Below are 23,076 nucleotides of genomic sequence, written 5' to 3' on the forward strand. Positions count from 1 at the left end.
GATCACTTGAGCTCAGGAGTTCCAGACGAGCCTGGCCAACATGGAGAAACCCCATCTCTACCAAAAATACAAAAAAATGGCCAGATGTGGGGGTGTGCACCTGTGGTCCCAGCTACTCAGGAGGCTGAGGTGGGAGCTCTCATTTGAGCCCGGGAAACAAAGGTAGTAAGCTGAGATCGCATGTCACTGCACTCCAGCCTGGGTGACGGAGTGAGACTCTGTCTCAATAAATACATAAATAAATAGAATAAAAGACAGCCCTGCTAGGAATGCTCTGTGTCTTGATTGGGATGATGTTTACTTCAGTAGACACATTTGTCAAAACGCATTGAATGGGACACAGAGAACAGTGCCTTTTACTGGGGAAAGAATTCGCTCCCAGATAACTCCCAGATCAAAGCAGAAACCAAAACTAGAATGATGGTTTCTAGAAAACAACAAGAATAGTTTACACCAGCATCTGAGGGACTCGGCTAGTGCTGTACTCAGAAGAAAATTTATAGTCTTAAATGCTTGTATTGCTCCAGGGTTTCAAAAGGGCGATGGTAAAAGTACTGAGTTCTCAAAAAATAGGAAAAAACAAAAAACAAAACAAAACACAACAACAATAAAAAAAACCCTAAATAAGCCAAGATAAAATGGGGAGAGGAAATTAAAGATAAGAGCCAACATCAAATATGCACAGGGTGTGGACGGTGAGTTTTTGGGGGAGTTAGTGATGGGAGTACGCCGCTTCGGAAGTGTATTTTTCCATTTCAGGAGCTGGAGGGTTTTTACGCAGTAGAGTGACCATGCGTGGAGCTGGATGGAGAAAGACCGTGGAGGCCGCAGGGTGGAAAGCTGACTAGGGAAGACCGATAGTCACTGTCTGCCTTGCCTGTTCTTGTTCTCTTCCTGGGCTCTAAGATTTCTTTCTTTCTTTCTTTTTTTTTTTTGACAGAGCCTCTCTCTGTCACCCAGGCTGGAGTGCAATGGCGTGATCTCGGCTCACTGCAACCTCCGCCTCCTGGGTTCAAGCAATTCTCCCGTCTCAGCCTCCCATGTAGCTTGGACTACAGGCACGTGCCACCGCTTTCGGCTAATTTTTGTATCTTTAGTAGAGACAGGGTTTTGCCATATTGGCCAGGCTGGTCTTGAACCCCTGACCTCATGTGATCCACTTGCCTCAGCCTCCCGAAGTGCTAGGATTACAGGTGTGAGCCACCACGCCCATCCAAGATTTCTTTTCCTTCTCTAAATCATTACAGGGGGTCTGGATGCTAGCTGTGCCCTGCCTCTGGGTTATGCAGCCCAGAAATGAAATTTCAAGAGAGTGGGTTCATCTGTGCCAAGTCACATCTTCACCAAAGAAATCTGGGCTCTGATGGGGTCTGCGATGGACTTGTACGTGTGCCATCTGGGGGATGGAGGGTGGGGTGGTGGCCAAGACGGGCCTGTCTGGGAAAGAGGCTTCCCTGAGCCAAGACAGTGGGGGCCACAGGGGACTCTGGGATGGGAAGGCCAGCCCAGCCAGGGTCCTTGGGGGATCTGGAGGGGACGTGACAAAGCAGGAGGGTAGGAGGGGAGCCAGGAGTGGGAAGCTGGGGAAGCCAGAGCAGCAGAGGCTGGAGAAAATCCCATGGGAAAGAACCAGGAATGGGTGGTTCCTGAGGGAGTGGCTCAAACACCCTCGCAGGGGGGTGGCTCACCTTTAAAGAATGCCTTGCTCAGGCCGGGCACGGCGTCTCATGCCTGTAATGCCAGAACTTTGGGAGGACAAGTGAGACGAGGTTGGTTGCAGTGAGCCGAGATCGTGCCATTGCATTCCAGCCTGGGCAACAGAGCGAGACTCCATCTCAAAAACAAAACAAAACAAAAAATGCCTTGCTCTTCCTCAATCAAAATCCCCCTGGGAGTAAAAAATATTGAATGATAGCATACATAAGAAAAGTGCCCAGGCCAGGAGTGGTGGCTCACACCTGTAATCCCAGCACTTTGGGGGGCTGAGGTGGGTCGATTACTTGAGGTCAGGAGTTTGAGACCAGCCTGGGCAACACAGTGAGACCTCATCTCTATTAAAAAAAAAAAAAGAAGAAGAAGGGGTAGGAGGAGGAGGAGGAGAAGAAGAAGAGGAGGGAGAGGAAGAGGAAGAGGAAGAAAAGAAACATGCCCAGATCATACGAGTACATTTCAATTAATCCTCACCAGGTACACGCACCTGTGCCCAGACCCTAGCTAAAGAAACAGCAATCTCACTACACAGAGTCCAACTGAATGCCCCTCAGAGGGCCACATTCTCCTCTTCAGTGTTGAGGAAATTGGATCCAAAAGAGCCTTGGGTCTCTTTTGGTTGTTTCATTTGAGTATTCTATGGGCAGATTTTTATGTATTGGACTTCTTGAAATGGGACTTATCTGTGCTTAATTTATCTTGATTTCAGCCCACTGGGTAATAAATACAATGGACCCTTGAACAACACAGGTTAGAACTGCCAGAGACCACATATACGCAGATTTTCTTCTGCCTCTGCTACCCCGAGACAATAAGACCAAACCCTCCTCTTCCTCCTCCTACTCCTCAGCCTACTCAATGTGAAGAGACAAGGATGAAGACCCTCATGATGACCCACTTCCACTTAATGAAGAGTAAATGTATACTCCCTTCTGTATGATTTTCTTAATAACATTTTCTTTGCTCTAGCCGACTTCATTGTAGGAATACAGTATATGATATATTTAACATACGAAAACTGTTTATGTTATCAGTAAGGCTTCTGGTCAACAGTAGGCTATCAGTAGTTAAGTTTTTGCAGAATCAAAAGTTATATGTGGATTTTTGACTGCGTGGGATTTGGTGCCCCCAACTCCCACATTGTTCAAGAATCAACTGTATTCCAAATGACAGAATGTAATGCCAGACATCTGGAAAAGACTGATACATTTTTCTGACCACCAGAAGAAAATCCACCCAGAGAATTGGTCAGCGGAGGCAGGCACTCAGGTTTCACGGAGCCATGAGTTGGAGGGATTCTGCCAGCTTGGGTGATGAGGGGCTCACAGGTCCCAGGAAGGTGGCAGTAGCCTGGGAGCTGCTTCCTTGAAAACTCTGAACGGGCTGGGACCTGTGGAGAGGGACAAGCAAGGGCTCAAGGGATGGGTCTGAGCTGGTTTTTAAAGTTTATCTGTGTTAGAGAAACTGCCGCTCCAACACCAAGAATAAATCAGCTCCATTTCCCATCACCTCGGTTGCTTCTTTTTCCCATCTCTTCCTCTCTGTAAATTTTGCCTAAGAAAAATGTATTATGTTTCCTGAAGGCAACCACTTCCCCCTCTTCCCTTGTGAACAGTCAGGCAAAGAATGAATTTAGATTTTTTTGTAGTGTCAAGGCCTCTCTCATTAAATTACTCCCACCATCTCTTGTCTCTCCTGGTAAGTGAGTTTAATGATCTCTTGCTCCTTATTCTCTTGAAAACTGCCTCGTGTGCTTCTGGCTTGGGCAATCTTAATGCTTTGGGCAGCTTTCAGTTTCCTGACTATAGCCTGCACTCCAGACCTCATCCCCAGCCCATCCCCATCCTCTTCTCCGCCCAGCGCTTCCCATCTTCCCACATTCGTCTTCTCATCCCCTGTTCTCTCTGCACTTATTTGCTCACTGACATTCCCATATTTTCTACTTCTACTAAAATCCTGATTATATCCAGTCATGCTTTTTTGATTTCTTAAAAACACTGAAATGTCTGTAATTCCAACACTTTGGGAGGCCGAGGTGGGCGGATCGCTTGAGCCCAGGAGTTTGAGACCAGCCCAGGCAACAGGGCAAGGCCGTATCTCTATAAAAAATACAAAAATTAGCCGGGCATGGTGGCATGTGCCTGTATTCACAGCTACTCAAGAGAGCAAGGCAAGAGGATCGCTTGAGCCCAGGAGGTTGAGGCTGCAGTGGGCCATGATCACACCACGGCATTCAGCCTGGGCAACAGAGAGAGCGCCTGTCTTAAAGACAAACAAACAAACAACCCTGAAATTTTGGCTAGATGTGGTGGCTCACACCTGTAATCCCAGCACTTTGAGAGGCCGAGGTGGGCAGATCACTTGAGGCCACGAGTTGAAGACCAGCCTGGCCAACATAGCGAAATCCAGTCGCTACTAAAATTACATAAATTAGCTGGGTGTGGTGGCGGGCGCCTGTAATCCTGGCTACTCGGGGAGACTGAGGCACAATAATTGCTTGAACCTGGGAGGCTAAGGTTGCAGTGAGCTGAGATTGTGCTACTGCACTCCAGCCTGGGCAACAGAGTGAGACTTCGTCTCAAAACAAACAAATACACACACACACACAAACAAAAACCCCTGAAATGTGATGATGACCATTGTGTCCTTATCAACAGCCATTGCTTGCCTGCTTACGTTAGTTGCAGTGGGAGGGTAGGTAGCCAGAAGTATTGGGCATTCCCCTGGCCTGTGCATTTTGAATGATGAATACAGAACTGCTCAATTCACCAAAAACAATCATGTAAGAAAGGAACGTTTCACTTCTTCATATGGGCCCCTGATTGCATGTGATGCAGGTGACAATTACATATGTCCCCTTAACAGTCTGGAAAATTCTAGTGAAGAGAGGAGTTTAAGTCCCTTCACACTGAACTGAAACAATTAATTCTCTATAAAAATCTCCGCATAATGGATCATGTTGCATTTCAAACCTCTACAGACTGTCTCATATAAATATCTGTTTCTCTTTTATGAGACAGAGTCTCGCTTTGTCACCCAGGCTGGAGTGCAATGGTGCAATCTTGGTTCACTGCAACTTCTACCTCCCAGGACCTGCAGAGGTCCTGGTCTCAGAGTTCATGCCCTGCAGTTGCTGTGTGTCCAGCAGCTGGCAGGGCGAGAGGGTTGGGGGGTGGGCATCACTCCCACAGACACACAGCACCTGGCAGAACCCTGGCCTAAAGGCACGCAGCTCTGGGGTCTCCCAAGCCCACCTGGGAGTAGGCCCAGGGGGACAGCTGTGGGGGACAGGGACTCCCAATGTACAAAACAGGCCATGAGCTGGGCAAGCTGCTCCTTCTCATAACCTCAGACCTTTCTTCTGACCCAGTCAGGACCAGCTCCTGGGAGCTTGCAGACAATCCTGGGCCCAGAGAAGCAGGCAGATGCGGCTGTTGGTAGCACTAATATGGGTTGTGAATATCATCCTGTGGTTATTACTTTACTTACGTTACCTGCCAGTACACTCGATCCTGCATATGTCCCCTCACTTCACACTCACGGGGTTTGCATGATGGGACGAGCGCTCGCAGCAGGTGATGAGGTTGATAAATGGCACCTGACATTCCTGGAGCACCTGTTGGTGCGCAGGGCGGGGCTTAGTGCTCTGTTTGAGTCTGGAGACTTTACTCTGCCACAGCAGCTGTGTGACCCCCGGTAAGTGGTTTAACCTTTCTGTGCCTCTTCTTTCTCAACTCTAAAGGTGGATAATAAAGTCCCTGCCCTCAAGCAATCAAAGATGTGTAAGAAGGGCCTGGCACATGGCAGGCAGGCAGTATACATGGTTGGGATTAACCCCACTATACAGATGAGGAAACTGAGGCTCAGAGGCACTGGCCTGGCAGGAAGTAGGACCTGCGCCCAGGCTCGTCTGATGCTGAGCGCTTTGGCCTCCATCCCTTATGGCTGCTCCCCACTCCACACTGGGACAGATCCTGGAGAGGCAAACCCCAAATATCCTCCCTAACCAGAAACCGAAATACCAAAATCCACCAGATCCCAGCCCTTACAGCTGCCTTCAGAAGGGACAGAGCAGACGGCCACCCCTTCACACGCACACAGGGGCTGACCATCCAAGGACCCCAATCACCTGGCTGAGAGCAGCCCTGCTCCCATGGGGACACTGACTGCTCCGAGTGCCCGGCATTCAGGCCTCAAGCCACCCACTCTGCACTGCACGGGGCTTCCTTGGAACGCGTCCCTCCCCAGAGGCTGTTTCTCTGCAGGATGGCGCTGCTGCTATTGGGAGGACCCCACCTCCCTCCTTCACGACGACCTGCCCTCACCTGGCTCATCTCTTGGTAGACGCTGTCCCACGCATCTCTGTCATTTGCATGCCACCGTGGTGACAGTCTTCCTGGCCACGGGTGTGACAGGGCCTTTTAGTTTCTGACTGACACAGTCACAGCCCGATTTCACCTGATTTCACTTACAAAGGCAGGTTTCCCTTCCCAGCCTCACATGGGGGTGGTCTCAGTGGAGTTCCAGAGGCTGTGGGCTGGGAGGAGGGGCAGCAAAGAATCCCAGCCCACCCCATGCAGGAGGTGGCAGGGTCCATCCGGCCATCTGGAGACAGCCGAGACCCTTGGCCACTGCAGTTCCCCCCACTGAGCCTGCCCCCATCCCCACTCCACACTGGAACAGATGCTGGAGGGGCAAACCCCAAATACCCTCCCTAACCAGAAACCAAAATACCAGAATCCAGCAGATCCCAGCCCAGCCTGGCCAGATAGTCTGACTTTCCAACGAAGTCGAAAATACAGATTTTTAGAATTAAAATGTAAATGCTGGCAACTAATTCAAATTCAATTGTGTGGTGGTTTTTTTTTGTTGTTTGTTTTTGCCTGGAGGCTTTCTGGTGAAAACCAGACCCCACCTGGGAGCAGGCCCCGGGGGGGCGGCTGTGGGAAAAGGGGACCCCTTCCCCGCAAGTGCAAAGAACAGGCCACGAGCTGGCACAGATGCCTCTTCCCGAGCCCACCTGGGAGTGACAACCGGAAAACGTGCTAGACAAATTCTGAAAGAGCTGTAACACCTTACATTATTTTAAAAGTCCCCAGGTTAAGTTAATCCCAGGCCCTTTACAGCTTTTTCCTTCTGATTGGTGAGGCCTCAGCTCAAATGTCACCTCCTCAGAGAGGCCCTCCCCCATGGCCCTATTTAAGTAGCCCCTACCAGAGTCTCAGTCAGCGACACGCACCCTTCATTTCCTTCTTGGCGCTGACCCCTACCTGCAAGTGCCTCGTCATTTGCGGTTGGCATCTGCATTGTCCGTCTCCACCAGCACTTAGGCTCCGTGAGGACAGACGTACGTTGCCTCGTGCCCTGGTGAATCCCAAATCCCCGCCCTGAGCGCAGTGCCTGGCACAGAACAGACACAGGCAATGAGTGCTGCTGAAAGTTCCCCATGGAGCCAGTGCCAGGCTCTACAGCCCTCCCGCTAAACGTGTTCAGAGATGGGGACGCTGGGGCCATCCTCCTTGCTCCACTCCTGGTGAAGAGCCCTCAGACCCATAAGATGGGCTTGTCCATATCACCTTCTCAGGTGAGCCTCATACATAAGCAGGTTCAGTGGGTTAACCAAGCCTACATCTTTAACCCACGTGATAACCACAGTACCAGGTTTCTGCCATCAAATCTTTTCTATCCTCAGTCCTGCCTTGGGAATTCAGACTCACCCAGAATTCAGAGTTTCACAGACTCAGAAGAGAATGTGATGCCAGATTGTTCCGAAATGTTTGGTTTTAAAGCAAGATCAAATGATTACATTTGTGATCTGAAATCATTTGATTGTGTCAAGCCATATCCCCTTCCAAATTATTTTCTTTAAATTCTCCCCAGAACGGGGAGCAGTATTAATTGTTTCCAATGAAAAGACTGCCCCTTTCATCAAAGCCATGAGCTTTATCTGCTGTTTTTGAATATAATGCTGGCTTAGTGAAAGTGATGGTAAATAGCAGGTCTTCTTTGTGCATTTTGTGCTTCCAAATGTGCTACTTGGAATAAAGAAGTGAAAAGTTTAAAAATCCTCTCTTGTAAATGTTTGGAAATTGCACTAGAGTTATTTCTTGCTCTTTGAGGGGAGAGGTCACCCTGCAAACATACAGTCACACCTGTTCGGCTCCCCCAGGTTCTGAATGTCACTAGACCCCCACTTCCCCCCCCACCTTGGCAGGCCAGACTCTGTGAAGGACACTCACTGTCTGTGTGACCTCACACCAGGTACAGGGACCGGGGGAAAGAGGCATGTCTAGCTTGTGGGACAGTCCTGCAAGGCCACTTTTCTGGTAGGGAGGTGACACCTTCAAAGGAATCTCTCCTTTCTCCCAGCTCCAGCCAGTTTCAACAACAGGTGGGGTTTTCTTTCCTCTCAAATTGTTATAGATTTCTTTTCTAATAATCAAAGTCATGACTCATTTTGAAAGTTTTTAGAAATAGAAGAAAACAAGATTTTAAATCACGCGTGATTCCAACACCAAAGATAAGCAGCATTCGCATTTTGCTATGTAGTGCTCCTGTTAGACATACACACACATATGATCACACTTACACACTTATGCATTTTTGCTTCATTAAAATAGAATAAAGCTTTATGGGCCAGGTGCAGTGGCTCATGCCTGTAATCACAGGCGGATCACTGAAGGTCAGGAGTTTGAGACTAGCTTGGACAACATGGTGAAACCCCAGCTCTACTAAAAATACAAAAAATAGCTGGATGTGGTGCATGTGCCTGTAATCTCAGCTACTCGGAAGGCTGAGGCAGGAGAATTGTTTGAACCCAGGAGGCGGAGGGTGCAGTGAGCCGAGATCTCACCATTGCACTCCAGCCTGCACAACAGAGTGAGACTCTGTCTCAAAAAAAAAAAAAAAAAAAAAAGAAGAGCTTTGTTTACACTAAACAATATTTTGTGTCCATATTTACACATAGATAACCAACAGATCACTATCATTTTTGGTATGGGCATATATAGATATAAGTGTTACATGAATTTCCTACTTTTTCTCCAGTTATGGTTATATCACCTATCAGTGAATTAACTTCAGCCAAGACAGAAGTTTATCTCATAAAAACCAAGACTGGGCTGGGCACAGAGGCTCACACCTGTAATCCCAGCACTTTGGGAGGCTGAGGTGAGTGTTTCACTTGAGGTCATGAGTTCGAGACTAGCCTGCTCAATGTGGTGAAACCCTGTCTCTACTAAAAATAAAAAAAAATTAGCTGAATCTGGTGGCACGCACCTGTAATCCCAGCTATTCGGGAGGCTGAAGCATGAGAATCACTTGAACCCAGGAAGTGGAAGTTGCAGTGAGCTGAGATCACGCCATTGCATTCCAGCCTGGGCAACAGAGCAAGAGTCTGTCTCAAAAAATAAAAAAGTAAAAACAAAACTGGGGGTTGTCAGTCTAGGGTGGCATTAGGGACTTTCATTTCCTTCCAGAGGACATTCTGCTATCCACAGGGTAGAAGCCTAATCCTCAAGGTTCAAGGTGACAAGAATAGCTCCAACCATCACACACTTATTCCAGGAAGCAGGTCAAAGGATGGAACAACTAAGAAATGACATTAAAGATATGTGTCAGTCCATCTGCGTTGCTATAAAGGAATACCTGAGGCTGGTTATTTATAGAAGAGAGGTTTAGTTGGCTCACAGTTCTGCAGGCTGTACAAGCATGGCACCAGCATCTGCTCCTGGGGAGGCCTCAGGAAGCTTCCAATCATGGCAGAAGGTGAAAAGGAAGCAGGTACATCACATGGCGAGACAAAGAGCAAGAGAGGGAGGAGGATGTGCCAACCCCTTTAAACAACCAGATCTCCCATAAACTCAGAGCAAGAATTCAGTCATTGCCATAGGGACGGCACCAAGCCATTGTGAGAGGGATCTGCCCACATCACCAAAACACCTCCCACCAGGCCCCGCCTCCAACATCAGGGATCACATTTCAACATGAGATTTGGAGGGGACCAACATCCAAACCATATCAAGACAGAAGTTACAGAAGGGGGTCTCCAAAAATACCACCCAACACTTTTATCGCCTCCCATTGGCCAGAACCTGGTCACATGGAGACAAGTCACTGCAAGGAAGCCTGGGAAAATGTAGCCTGTACCCACCCACTAGGAGAGGGGAGTACTGGTGCCAGGGTGTGGGACCACCAGCGGGCATTTATGCCTCCTACATCTTTCTTCTTATAAAAATCCTTGAGACTAATCTTTGCATATTTTTCTGACTATTTCCTAGGGATCAATGCCTATAAATGAAATTTGGGACCAAAAGTTACGCACTTTCATTGGCCAGTTGCAAAATTGCCCTCTAGAAAGGTTGTACCAACGAACTCACCCAAGAGATGGGGTTCTATTTCATGAAATGTTTCTCCACCCCACATTTCCTTTTAATCCACACCCTTTGGCCTTTATTAGGCTTACACATCTCTTCAGAATCCGTGCTTCCTACATCATAATCTTGGGATTTAATACATGTTTTTCATTCTGGTTATTATTAATATCAGATTTATCTAACTATGCGTGAACCCAGCCACAGCCTTAGGGAAAGAGATGTATCTTTCAGCGCTGAAGAGAATAAAAATGAATAATCCTCAGAGACTTTGAAACTGAAGTGGGCAGGGAAGGGTGGAAAGAACAGATCTCATTCTATGAAGAGCATGGAGGGATATTCACAGAGCGTGTAGTGCTGAGTAGAGCGGACCAGGCACCCGGGGACACCCAGAGAGCAGCCTTTCCTCAACAGAAGAGGAGTGAGCACCACACAGAGCTGCAGAAAGGGAATCCCAGACAGGGGTAACAGTAGATGCAAAGGCCCCATGGCAGGCACCAACTTGTCCCGGTTTGCCCAGAACTTTCCCAGTTTTAACACTAGAAATCCCATGTCCCAGGAAACTTCTGAGTCTCAGCCAAGCTGGGATGATTTGCCTGGAACTGCCCCTGTTATAAAACTGAGAGGTTGGTGCCCCATGACCCCCCTCAGTCCTGAGCAAGCTGAGGCAGTGGGTCGCCCTAGACTGGAACAACATGCATGATGGTGGGAAGAGCCAGTGATTCTCTTTCATGTCCTCTCTCCCCTCAACCTCAGGAGTCACCCAGGTGGGCACTGACATCCAGGATGAAAACTTCCCAGCATCCCTTGCAGCAAGCAGTGGCCACGTGACCAGGCAGTGACCAATGCACATGAGGCCAGTGCACAGCAACTGCCATTAGAGGACGGAAGATTTGTGTCCTCTTGTTCTCTTCTCCCCTCCCTGCTGGCTGGCAGTAGATAGGATGGACACTGTGGGGGAAGCTACACCTTAAGGAAGTCAGAGCAGCAAGATGGAAGTAGCCTAAGACCCTGAAAAATGCACAGAGAAGAATCACCTGACTGGCTTGAACTTTCATGTGAAAGGAATGAACCTCTGTCTTAGTAAAGCCACTGTGATTCAGGGTCCTTGTCACATTCACTGAGGCTGTAACATAATTGTTGAAAGAACAGGAGTGGGAGGGGAGATGGAGTCGGAGAGGCAGGCAGAGGTCAGATCACATTGGGCCTGTAGGCCAGGGCGGAGGAAGAAACAGGCAACATAGGACTCAAGGACCACACCTGCTCCCAGGCAAAGGGAGTTTGCTGTGGGTGCCCCTCTCTGTCTGTGTGTCCAGTGTGTGGATATTCTTTATACCTTGCCCATATTGTACAAATACTTTTTTCTATTCAATATTTAGAAGACATTGCATTAAATAGCAAGATGGCAGATGAACATCAGGAAGGAACATTAGGGACATCCACAGTGTTCCATCCAGGAACCTTCACCGTGGAAACCCTTGTGCTCATGGGCGTGGTCTCAAGACACAGTCAGCTGTTGGGGATCAGAGGCCACACTCATCGTAGCAGAGAGGCAGGACCAACTGGGAGAGGGTCCTTCTGTGACATCTACTGCATCACCGGGCTGTGTGAAGTGACTCAGCTGCCAGAACTCACACAATATCATTCTACACCAAAACCTCACGGGAAAAATGGTAAGTTCTCAGTTTCTCCATTAATAGCAACTCTCAGATTAATCTCTGTCCTCCATCGCTTCTCCATGAAACAACTTTTTATAGCTTTGCTTGCGTCTATTTTTCCATTTTTTTTAAATTTTGCTAACTCATTGAAAGATATATATTGTGTGTGTGTGATTTTGTCTCTGTCAGCCAGGATAATCATGGTTTAATTCTTATTATTTTTATTACCAACATCCTTTAGTTTTTTTAAGCTTTTCAATTCCTAAGTGTATTAATGAAGATCTTTCTGTCTCATGAGACACAGAAAACAAATCCAAACTGTGTAAGAGGAAAAAGAATGCACTCATCACTAGCACTGAGAAGTTCCCAAGCTTAGCTTGCTTGGGGTACAGCTACATGTACCATTTCCAGGGTCATCCTGTAACTCTCTCTCTCTACTTCCCCAGCTTTGGCTCCATGTTTAGCTCCACGACCCTCAGGCTTAAACAGCAGTACTGGCCCCTCCCCAGATCTCCAGCTCCCTGATCCTCAAACTCCAACTGCAGCACCAGCTCCGCCCCGGGTCTCCAGCTCCACAATCCTCAAACTACAACAGCAGCACCAGCTCCCCTGGGGATCTCCAGCTCAATGACTCTCAGACTTGGGAGGCGGCACCGGCTCCCCACCAAGCCTCCAGCTCCACAACCTTCAAACTAGAAAGCAGCACCGGCTACCCCCTGGGTCTCCAGTTCCCTCAAACTTCAACTATAGCACTGGCTCTTCCCCGAGCCACCAGCTCCACAACCCTCAACTTACACGGTGGTAGCACCAGCTCCTCCCTAGGTCTCCAGCTACACGACCGTCAAACTTGAACTGCAACACCAGCTCCTCTTTGGCCTCCAGCTCCACAATCCTCCAACAACAACAGCAACACCGGCTCCTCCCTGAATCTCCAGCTCAACAACCCTCAGACTTGAGAGGCAGAACCGGCAACTCCCCAGAAATCTAGATCTGTTCAGACTAGAACAGCAACACCAGTTCCTCTCTGGATCTCCAGCTCAGTGACTCTCAAACTTCAAAGGCAGCACCAGCATCTCCGTTCATCACCGCATCCATGACACTCAAAACAACATGGCTCCTCCCTGGGTCTGTAGCTCCACGACCCTCAAACTACAATAACATTGTTCCTACCTCGGTCTGCAGCTCCACGACCCTCAAACTAAAACAAGACCTCTCCTCCCTGGGTCACCAGGTTCCTGACCGTCGAACTAAAACAACCTTGCTCCTCCCTGGGTCTGCAGCTCCATAACCCTCAAACTAGAACAAGACCTCTCCTCCCCGGGTCGCCAGCTTTCTGACCCTTGAACTACAACAAAATTGCTCCTCCCTGGTCCGCAGCTCCACAACCCTCCAACTAGAACAAGACCTCTCCTCCCTGGGTCGCCAGCTTTCTGACCCTTGAACTACAACAAAATTGCTCCTCCCTGGGTCCGCAGCTCCACAACCCTCCAACTAGAACAAGACCTCTCCTCCCTGGGTCGCCAGCTTCCTGACCCTTGAATTACAACAAAATTGCTCCTCCCTGGGTCAGCAGCTCCAGGACCCTCAAACTCAAACAAGAATTCTCTTCCGCGGGTTGTCAGCTACCGGACCCTCGAATTACAACAACATTGCTCCTCCCTGGGTCTGCAGCTCCACGACCCTCAGACTAGTACAAGACCTCTCCCTGGGTCACCAGCTTCCAGACCCTCGAACTATAACAAAATTGCTCCTCGCTGGGTCAGCAGCTCCACGACCCTGAAACTAGAACAAGACTTCTCCTCCCTGGGTCGCCAGCTTCCTGACCCTCGAACTATAACAACCTTGCTCCTCCCTGGGTCTGCAGCTCCACGACCCTCAGAACAGAACAAGACCTCTCCTCCCTGGGTCGCCAGCTTTCACACCCACGAATTACAACAAAATTGCTCCTACCTGGGTCGGCAGCTCCACGACCCTCAAATTAGAACAAGACCTCTCCCTGGGTCACCAGCTTTCTGACCCACGAACTACAGCAACGTTGCTCCTGCCTGTGTCTGCAGCTCCACGAACGTCAAACTAGAACAAGACCTCTCCTCCCTAAGTCTCCAGCTTCCGGACTCTCAAATTGCAACAACGTTGCTTCTGCCTGGGTCTGCAGCTCCACAACCCTCGAACTAAAACAAGACCTCTCCTCCCTGGCTCGCCAGCTTCCTGACCCTCGAACTACAACAACATTGCTCCTCCCTGGGTCAGCAGCTCCACGACCCTCGAACTAAAACAAGACCTCTCCTCCCTGGCTCGCCAGCTTCCTGACCCTGGAACTACAACAAAATTGCTCCTCCCTGGGTCTGCAGCTCCATGACCCTCAAACTCGAAGCAGACTTCTCTTCCGCGGGTTGTCAGCTACCGGACTCTCAAATTACAACATTGCTCCTCCCTGGGTCTGTAGCTCCACGACCCTCAGACCAGATCAAGACCTCTCCTCCCTGGGTCACCAAATTCCAGACCCTTGAACTACAACAAAATTGCTCCTCGCTGGGTCAGCAGCTCCACGACCCTGAAACTAGAACAAGACTTCTTCTCCCCATGTTGCCAGCTACTGGAACCTCGAATTACAACAACATTGCTCCTCCCTGGGTCTGCAGCTCCACGACCCTCAGACCAGAACAAGACCTCTCCTCCCTGGGTCGCCAGCTTCCTGACCCTTGAATTACAACAAAATTGCTCCTCCCTGGGTCACCAGCTTTCTGACCCTCAAACTATAACAACAATGCTGCTGCCTGAGTCTGCAGCTCCACGACCCTCAAACTAGAACAAGACGTCTCCTCCCTAAGTCTCCAGCTTCCGGATCCTCGAATTGCAACAATGTTGCTCCTGCCTGGGTCTTCAGCTCCACAAAAATCAAGCTAGAACAAGACCTCTCCTCCCTGGGTCGCCAGCTTCCTGACCCTCGAACTACAACAAAATTGCTCCTCCCTGGGTCGGCAGCTCCACGACCCTCAAACTTGAACAAGACTTCTCCTCCTCGGGTTGCCAGCTTCCGGACCCTCAAATTACAACAAAATTGCTCCTCCCTGGGTCTGCAGCTCCACAACCCTCAGACCAGAACAAGACCTCTCCTCCCTGGGTCGCCAGCTTCCTGACCCTCGAACTACAACAAAATTGCTCCTCCCTGGGTCAGCAGCTCCACGACCCTGAAACTAGAACAAGACTTCTCCTCCCTGAGTCGCCAGCTTCCTGACCCTCGAACTATAACAACCTTGCTCCTCCCTGGGTCGGCAGCTCCACGACCCTCAAACTTGAACAAGACTTCTCCTCCCTGGGTCGCCAGCTTCTGGACCCTCAAACTACAACAAAATTGCTCCTCCCTGGGTCTGCAGCTCCACGACCCTCAAAGTACAACAAGACCTCTCCTCCCTGAGTCGCCAGCTTCCTGACCCTCGAACTATAACAACTTTGCTCCTCCCTGGGTCGGCAGCTCCACGACCCTCAAACTACAACAAGACCTCTCCTCCCTGGGTCGCCAGCTTCCAGACCCTCAAACTACAACAAAATTGCTCCTCCCTGGGTCGGCAGCTCCACGACCCTCAAACTTGAACAAGACTTCTTCTCCCCATGTTGCCAGCTACTGGAACCTCGAATTACAACAACATTGCTCCTCCCTGGGTCTGCAGCTCCACGACCCTCAAACTACAACAAGACCTCTCCTCCCTGAGTCGCCAGCTTCCTGACCCTCGAACTATAACAACTTTGCTCCTCCCTGGGTCAGCAGCTCCACGACCCTCAAACTACAACAAGACCTCTCCTCCCTGGGTCGCCAGCTTCTGGACCCTCAAACTACAACAACATTGCTCCTCCCTTGGTCTGCAGCTCCACGACCCTCAGACCAGAACAAGACCTCTCCTCCCTGGGTCGCCAGCTTTCACACCCACGAATTACAACAAAATTGCTCCTACCTGGGTCGGCAGCTCCACGACCCTCAAATTAGAACAAGACCTCTGCCTGGGTCGCCAGCTTTCTGACCCTCGAACTACAGCAACGTTGCTCCTGCCTGTGTCTGCAGCTCCACGAACGTCAAACTAGAACAAGACCTCTCCTCCCTAAGTCTCCAGCTTCCGGACCCTCGAATTGCAACAATGATGCTTCTGCCTGGGTCTGCAGCTCCACAACCCTCGAACTAAAACAAGACCTCTCCTCCCTGGCTCGCCAGCTTCCTGACCCTCGAACTACAACAAAATTGCTCCTCCCTGGGTCTGCAGCTCCACGACCCTCAGACCAGAACAAGACCTCTCCTCCCTGGGTCACCAGCTTCCAGACCCTGGAACTACAACAAGACCTCTCCTCCCTGGGTTACCAGCTTTCTGACCCTCGAACTGTAACAACAATGCTGCTGCCTGAGTCTGCAGCTCCACGACCCTCAAACTAGAACAAGACGTCTGCTCCCTAAGTCTCCAGCTTCCGGATCCTCGAATTGCAACAACGTTGCTCCTGCCTGGGTCTTCAGCTCCACAAAAATCAAGCTAGAACAAGACCTCTCCTCCCTGGGTCGCCAGCTTCCTGACCCTCGAACTACAACAAAATTGCTCCTCCCTGGGTCGGCAGCTCCACGACCCTCAAACTACAACAAGACCTCTCCTCCCTGGGTCGCCAGCTTCTGGACCCTCAAACTACAACAAAATTGCTCCTCCCTGGGTCGGCTGCTCCACAACCCTCAAACTTGAACAAGACTTCTCCTCCTCGGGTTGCCAGCTTCCGGACCCTCAAATTACAACAAAATTGCTCCTCCCTGGGTCTGCAGCTCCACAACCCTCAAACTAGAACAAGACCTCTCCTCCCTGGGTCGCCAGCTTTCTGACCCTTGAACTACAACAAAATTGCTCCTCCCTGGGTCCGCAGCTCCACAACCCTCCAACTAGAACAAGACCTCTCCTCCCTGGGTCGCCAGCTTCCTGACCCTTGAATTACAACAAAATTGCTCCTCCCTGTGTCAGCAGCTCCAGGACCCTCAAACTCAAACAAGACTTCTCTTCCGCGGGTTGTCAGCTACCGGACCCTCGAATTACAACAACATTTCTCCTCCCTGGGTCTGCAGCTCCACGACCCTCAGACTAGTACAAGACCTCTCCCTGGGTCACCAGCTTCCAGACCCTCGAACTATAACAAAATTGCTCCTTGCTGGGTCAGCAGCTCCATGACCCTGAAACTAGAACAAGACTTCTCCTCCCTGGGTCGCCAGCTTCCTGACCCTCGAACTATAACAACCTTGCTCCTCCCTGGGTCGGCAGCTCCACGACCCTCAAACTTGAACAAGACTACTTCACCCCATGTTGCCAGCTACTGGAACCTCGAATTACAACAACATTGCTCCTCCCTGGGTCTGCAGCTCCACGACCCTCAGAACAGAACAAGACCTCTCCTCCCTGGGTCGCCAGCTTTCACACCCACGAATTACAACAAAATTGCTCCTACCTGGGTCGGCAGCTCCACGACCCTCAAATTAGAACAAGACCTCTGCCTGGGTCGCCAGCTTTCTGACCCTCGAACTACAGCAACGTTGCTCCTGCCTGTGTCTGCAGCTCCACGAACGTCAAACTAGAACAAGACCTCTCCTCCCTGGGTCGCCGGCTTCCTGACCCTCGAATAACAACAAAATTGCTCCTCCCTGGGTCGGCAGCTCCACGACCCTCAGACCAGAACAAGACTTCTCGTCCCCAGGTTGCCAGCTGCCGGAACCTCGAATTACAACAACATTGCTCCTCCTTGGGTCTGCAGCTCCACGACCCTCAAACTAGAACAAGACCTCTCCTCCCTGGGTCACCAGCTTTCTGACCCTCGAACTATAACAACAATGCTGCTGCCTGAGTCTGCAGCTCCACGACCCTCAAACTAGAACAAGACATCTCCTCCTTAAGTCTCCAGCTTCCGGATCCTCGAATTGCAACAATATTGCTCCTGCCTGAGTCTTCAGCTCCACAAAAATCAAGCTAGAACAAGACCTCTCCTCCCTGGGTCACCAGCTTCCTGACCCTCGAACTACAACAAAATTGCTCCTCCCTGGGTCAGCAGCTCCACAACCCTCAAACTACAACAAGACCTCTCCTCCCTGGGTCGCCAGCTTCTGGACCCTCAAACTACAACAAAATTGCTCCTCCCTGGGTCGGCTGCTCCACAACCCTCAAACTTGAACAAGACGTCTCCTCCTCGGGTTGCCAGCTTCCGGACCCTCAAATTACAACAAAATTGCTCCTCCCTGGGTCTGCAGCTCCACGACCCTCAGACCAGAACAAGACCTCTCCTCCCTGGGTCGCCAGCTTCCTGACCCTCGAACTACAACAAAATTCCTCCTCCCTGGGTCGGCAGCTCCACGACCCTCAAACTCCAACAAGACTTCTCCTCCCTGGGTTGCCAGCTACCGGACTCTCGAATTACAACAACCTTGCTCCTCCCTGGGTCGGCTGCTCCACAACCCTCAAACTCGAACAAGACCTCTCCTCCCTGGGTCACCAAATTCCAGACCCTTGAACTACAACAAAATTGCTCCTCGCTGGGTCAGCAGCTACATGACCCTGAAACTAGAACAAGACTTCTCCCCATGTTGCCAGCTACTGGAACCTCGAATTACAACAACATTGCTCCTCCCTGGGTCTGCAGCTCCACGACCCTCAGACCAGAACAAGACCTCTCCTCCCTGGGTCGCCAGCTTCCTGACCCACGAATTACAACAAAATTGTTCCTACCTGGGTCGGCAGCTCCACGACCCTCAAATTAGAACAAGACCTCTCCCTGGGTCGCCAGCTTTCTGACCCTCGAACTACAGCAACGTTGCTCCTGCCTGTGTCTGCAGCTCCACGAACGTCAAACTAGAACAAGACCTCTCCTCCCTAAGTCTCCAGCTTCCGGACTCTCAAATTGCAACAACGTTGCTTCTGCCTGGGTCTGCAGCTCCACAACCCTCGAACTAAAACAAGACCTCTCCTCCCTGGCTCGCCAGCTTCCTGACCCTCGAACTACAACAATATTGCTCCTCCCTGGGTCAGCAGCTCCACGACCCTCAGACTCAAACAAGACTTCTCTTCCGCGGGTTGTCAGCTACCGGACTCTCGAATTACAACAAAATTGCTCCTCCCTGGGTCTGCAGCTCCATGACCCTCAAACTCGAAGCGGACTTCTCTTCCGCGGGTTGTCAGCTACCGGACTCTCAAATTACAACATTGCTCCTCCCTGGGTCTGTAGCTCCACGACCCTCAGACCAGATCAAGACCTCTCCTCCCTGGGTCACCAAATTCCAGACCCTTGAACTACAACAAAATTGCTCCTCGCTGGGTCAGCAGCTCCACGACCCTGAAACTAGAACAAGACTTCTTCTCCCCATGTTGCCAGCTACTGGAACCTCGAATTACAACAACATTGCTCCTCCCTGGGTCTGCAGCTCCACGACCCTCAAACTACAACAAGACCTCTCCTCCCTGGGTCGCCAGCTTCCAGACCCTCGAACTACAACAACATTGCTCCTCCCTGGGTCAGCAGCTCCATGACCCTCAGACCAGATCAAGACCTCTCCTCCCTGGGTCACCAGCTTCCAGACCCTGGAACTACAACAAAATTGCTCCTCCCTGGGTCTGCAGCTCCACAACCCTCAAACTCGAAGCAGACTTCTCTTCCGCGGGTTGTCAGCTACCGGACTCTCAAATTACAACATTGCTCCTCCCTGGGTCTGTAGCTCCACGACCCTCAGACCAGATCAAGACCTCTCCTCCCTGGGTCACCAAATTCCAGACCCTTGAACTACAACAAAATTGCTCCTCGCTGGGTCGGCTGCTCCACAACCCTGAAACTAGAACAAGACTTCTTCTCCCCATGTTGCCAGCTACTGGAACCTCGAATTACAACAACATTGCTCCTCCCTGGGTCTGCAGCTCCACGACCCTCAGACCAGAACAAGACCTCTCCTCCCTGGGTCTCCAGCTTTCTGACCCTTGAATTACAACAAAATTGCTCCTCCCTGGGTCACCAGCTTTCTGACCCTCAAACTATAACAACAATGCTGCTGCCTGAGTCTGCAGCTCCACGACCCTCAAACTAGAACAAGACGTCTCCTCCCTAAGTCTCCAGCTTCCGGATCCTCGAATTGCAACAATGTTGCTCCTGTCTGGGTCTTCAGCTCCACAAAAATCAAGCTAGAACAAGACCTCTCCTCCCTGGGTCGCCAGCTTCCTGACCCTCGAACTACAACAAAATTGCTCCTCCCTGGGTCAGCAGCTCCACAACCCTCAAACTACAACAAGACCTCTCCTCCCCGGGTCGCCAGCTTCTGGACCCTCAAACTACAACAAAATTGCTCCTCCCTGGGTCGGCTGCTCCACAACCCTCAAACTTGAACAAGACTTCTCCTCCTCGGGTTGCCAGCTTCCAGACCCTCAAATTACAACAAAATTGCTCCTCCCTGGGTCTGCAGCTCCACGACCCTCAGACCAGAACAAGACCTCTCCTCCCTGGGTCACCAGTTTCCAGACCCTCGAACTACAAGAAAATTGCTCCTCCCTGGGTTGGCAGCTCCATGACCCTCAAACTCCAATAAGACTTCTCCTCCCTGGGTCGCCAGCTTCCGGACTCTCGAATTACAACAAAATTGCTCCTCCCTGGTTCGGCAGCTCCACGACCCTCAAACTAGAATAAGACCTCTCCTCCCCGGGTCGCCAGCTTTCTGACCCTCGAACTACAGCAATGTTGCTCCTTCGTGAGTCTGCAGCTCCACGAACGTCAAACTAGAACAAGACCTCTCCCCGCTGGGTTGCCAGCTTTCTGACCCTCGAACTAAAACAACATTGCTCCTGCCTGGGTCTGCAGCTCCATTACCCTCAAACTCGAACAAGACCTCTCCTCCCTGGGTCGCCAGCTTTCTGACCCTCGAACTACAGCAATGTTGCTCCTCCCTGGGTCAGCAGCTCCACGACCCTCAGACTCAAACAAGACTTCTCTTCCGCGGGTTGTCAGCTACCGGACTCTCGAATTACAACAACATTGCTCCTCCCTGGGTCAGCAGCTCCACGACCCTCAGACCAGATCAAGACCTCTCCTCCCTGGGTCACCAGCTTCCAGACCCTCGAACTACAACAAAATTGCTCCTCCCTGGGTTGGCAGCTCCACGACCCTCAAACTCCAACAAGACTTCTCCTCCCCGGGTTGCCAGCTGCCGGACCCTCAAATTACAACAACATTGCTCCTCCCTGGGTCAGCAGCTCCACGACCCTGAAACTAGAACAAGACCTCTCCTCCCTGGGTCACCAGCTTTCTGACCCTCGAACTATAACAACAATGCTGCTGCCTGAGTCTGCAGCTCCACGACCCTCAAACTAGAACAAGACGTCTCCTCCCTAAGTCTCCAGCTTCCGGATCCTCGAATTGCAACAACGTTGCTCCTGCCTGCGTCTTCAGCTCCACAAAAACCAAGCTAGAACAAGACCTCTCCTCCCTGGGTCGCCAGCTTCCTGACCCATGAATTACCACAAAATTGTTCCTACCTGGGTCGGCAGCTCCACGACCCTCAAATTAGAACAAGACCTCTCCTCCCTGGGTCGCCGGCTTCCAGACCCTCGATCGAACTACAACAAAATTGCTCCTCCCTGGGTCACCAGCTTTCTGACCCTCGAACTATAACAACAATGCTGCTGCCTGAGTCTGCAGCTCCACGACCCTCAAACTAGAACAAGACGTCTCCTCCCTAAGTCTCCAGCTTCCGGATCCTCGAATTGCAACAACGTTGCTCCTGCCTGGGTCTTCAGCTCCACAAAAATCAAGCTAGAACAAGACCTCTCCTCCCTGGGTCGCCAGCTTCCTGACCCTCAAACTACAACAAAATTGCTCCTCCCTGGGTCAGCAACTCCACGACCCTCAAACTACAACAAGACCTCTCCTCCCTGGGTCGCCAGCTTCTGGACCCTCAAACTACAACAAAATTGCTCCTCCCTGGGTCGGCTTCTCCACAACCCTCAAACTTGAACAAGACGTCTCCTCCTCGGGTTGCCAGCTTCCAGACCCTCAAATTACAACAATATTGCTCCTCCCTGGGTCTGCAGCTCCACGACCCTCAGACTAGTACAAGACCTCTCCCTGGGTCACCAGCTTCCAGACCCTCGATCGAACTACAACAAAATTGCTCCTTGCTGGGTCAGCAGCTCCACGACCCTGAAACTAGAACAAGACTTCTCCTCCCTGGGTCGCCAGCTTCCTGACCCTTGAACTACAACAAAATTGCTCCTCGCTGGGTCAGCAGCTCCACGACCCTGAAACTAGAACAAGACTTCTTCTCCCCATGTTGCCAGCTACTGGAACCTCGAATTACAACAACATTGCTCCTGCCTGGGTCTGCAGCTCCACGACCCTCAAACTCGAACAAGACCTCTCCTCCCTGGGTCGCCAGCTTTCTGACCCTCGAACTACAGCAATGTTGCTCCTGCCTGGGTCTGTGCTCCACGACCCTCAAACTAGAACAGCAGCACCAGCTGCTTCCTGGACTTCCAGCTCAATGACTCTCAGACTTCAAAGGCAGCAATGGCTCCACCCCCAGGCTCCAGCTCCAACACCCTCAGATCTGAGCAGCGGCAGCACCAGCTCCTTTCTGGGTCTTCTTTTTCACGATCCTTAAATTAGAACAGCAGCACCATCTTCTCCCTGGGTCTCCAGCTCCACGAAACTCAAGCTAGAATAGCAGCACCGGCTCCTCTGGGATCTTCAGCTCCACGACCCTAAGACATCAGTGGCAGCACCGGCTCCTCCCCTGGGCTCCAGCTCCAGGACCCTCAAACTTGAACAGAATCACCAGCTCCTCCCCAGGCCTCCAGCTCCTTGACCCTCATAAACAATCCCTTCTTATGAAATGTAGCAGTCAGGAAAACTGTAGAGGAAGTAAATAAATAAATGGTTTCCTTTCAAATTGATGTTTGTTTTCTGTTCACGCAAGTCAGAAAACTTTTCTACTTTCCATCAACCTTGCAACCTACTTGCATTCATTTGTAAGATGGAAATCCATCATTTGAAATAACCTTTAAAAACTTAGTAGTTCTTTTTTACTATGATCTTATCTCACAGCTCTAGAAACGATCTTTCACTTTGCCTGTGCAGAGGTCTTGTGAACATTCAAACTATGAATTTCCTTGGTTGAGATTCTAGAATACACATTATCCCCAGATGTTCCTGCCCTCCTTAAAATCTTCTAACACGTTCCCCTCACCCGAGCATAAATGCCAGTTTCCTATCCACAGCCCACAGTGCCCAGCACGGCCCTGCCCTCTGCCCTGACCTTATGGTCTCCCCTCTGCTGTTACTTTCCTCCCAGACAG

The 23,076-nt window shown here is 50.7% G+C and overlaps 1 protein-coding gene and 1 pseudogene across 1 annotated transcript; one reads left to right on the top strand and one right to left on the bottom strand.

The window, feature by feature from the left end:
• Positions 1-6,720: 6,720 nt before the first annotated feature.
• On the bottom strand, positions 6,721-6,786 carry LOC115931769 (uncharacterized; annotated as a pseudogene).
• Positions 6,787-10,719: 3,933 nt separating this feature from the next.
• On the top strand, positions 10,720-22,670 carry LOC134757798 (uncharacterized). Its single transcript, XM_063702244.1, has 3 exons — positions 10,720-10,752; positions 19,919-20,398; positions 20,497-22,670. The coding sequence occupies exons 1-3, from the start codon at positions 10,720-10,722 to the stop codon at positions 21,031-21,033; spliced, it is 1,050 nt and encodes a 349-aa protein (XP_063558314.1). The 3' UTR covers positions 21,034-22,670.
• The last annotated feature ends 406 nt before the right edge of the window (positions 22,671-23,076 follow it).

The sequence above is a fragment of the Gorilla gorilla genome, chromosome 21, assembly GCF_029281585.2.
Source record: "Gorilla gorilla gorilla isolate KB3781 chromosome 21, NHGRI_mGorGor1-v2.1_pri, whole genome shotgun sequence".
Lineage (NCBI taxonomy): Eukaryota > Metazoa > Chordata > Mammalia > Primates > Hominidae > Gorilla > Gorilla gorilla.

Coding starts and splice junctions, on each gene's coding strand:
- LOC134757798 (XM_063702244.1), top strand. CDS start 10,720: ATGACCCCCCTCAGTCCTGAGCAAGCTGAGGCA. Junction 10,753..19,918: donor GTCCTGAGCAAGCTGAGGCA/GTGGGTCGCCCT, acceptor AAATCAAGCTAG/AACAAGACCTCTCCTCCCTG. Junction 20,399..20,496: donor GGTTCGGCAGCTCCACGACC/CTCAAACTAGAA, acceptor AGCTCCACGAAC/GTCAAACTAGAACAAGACCT.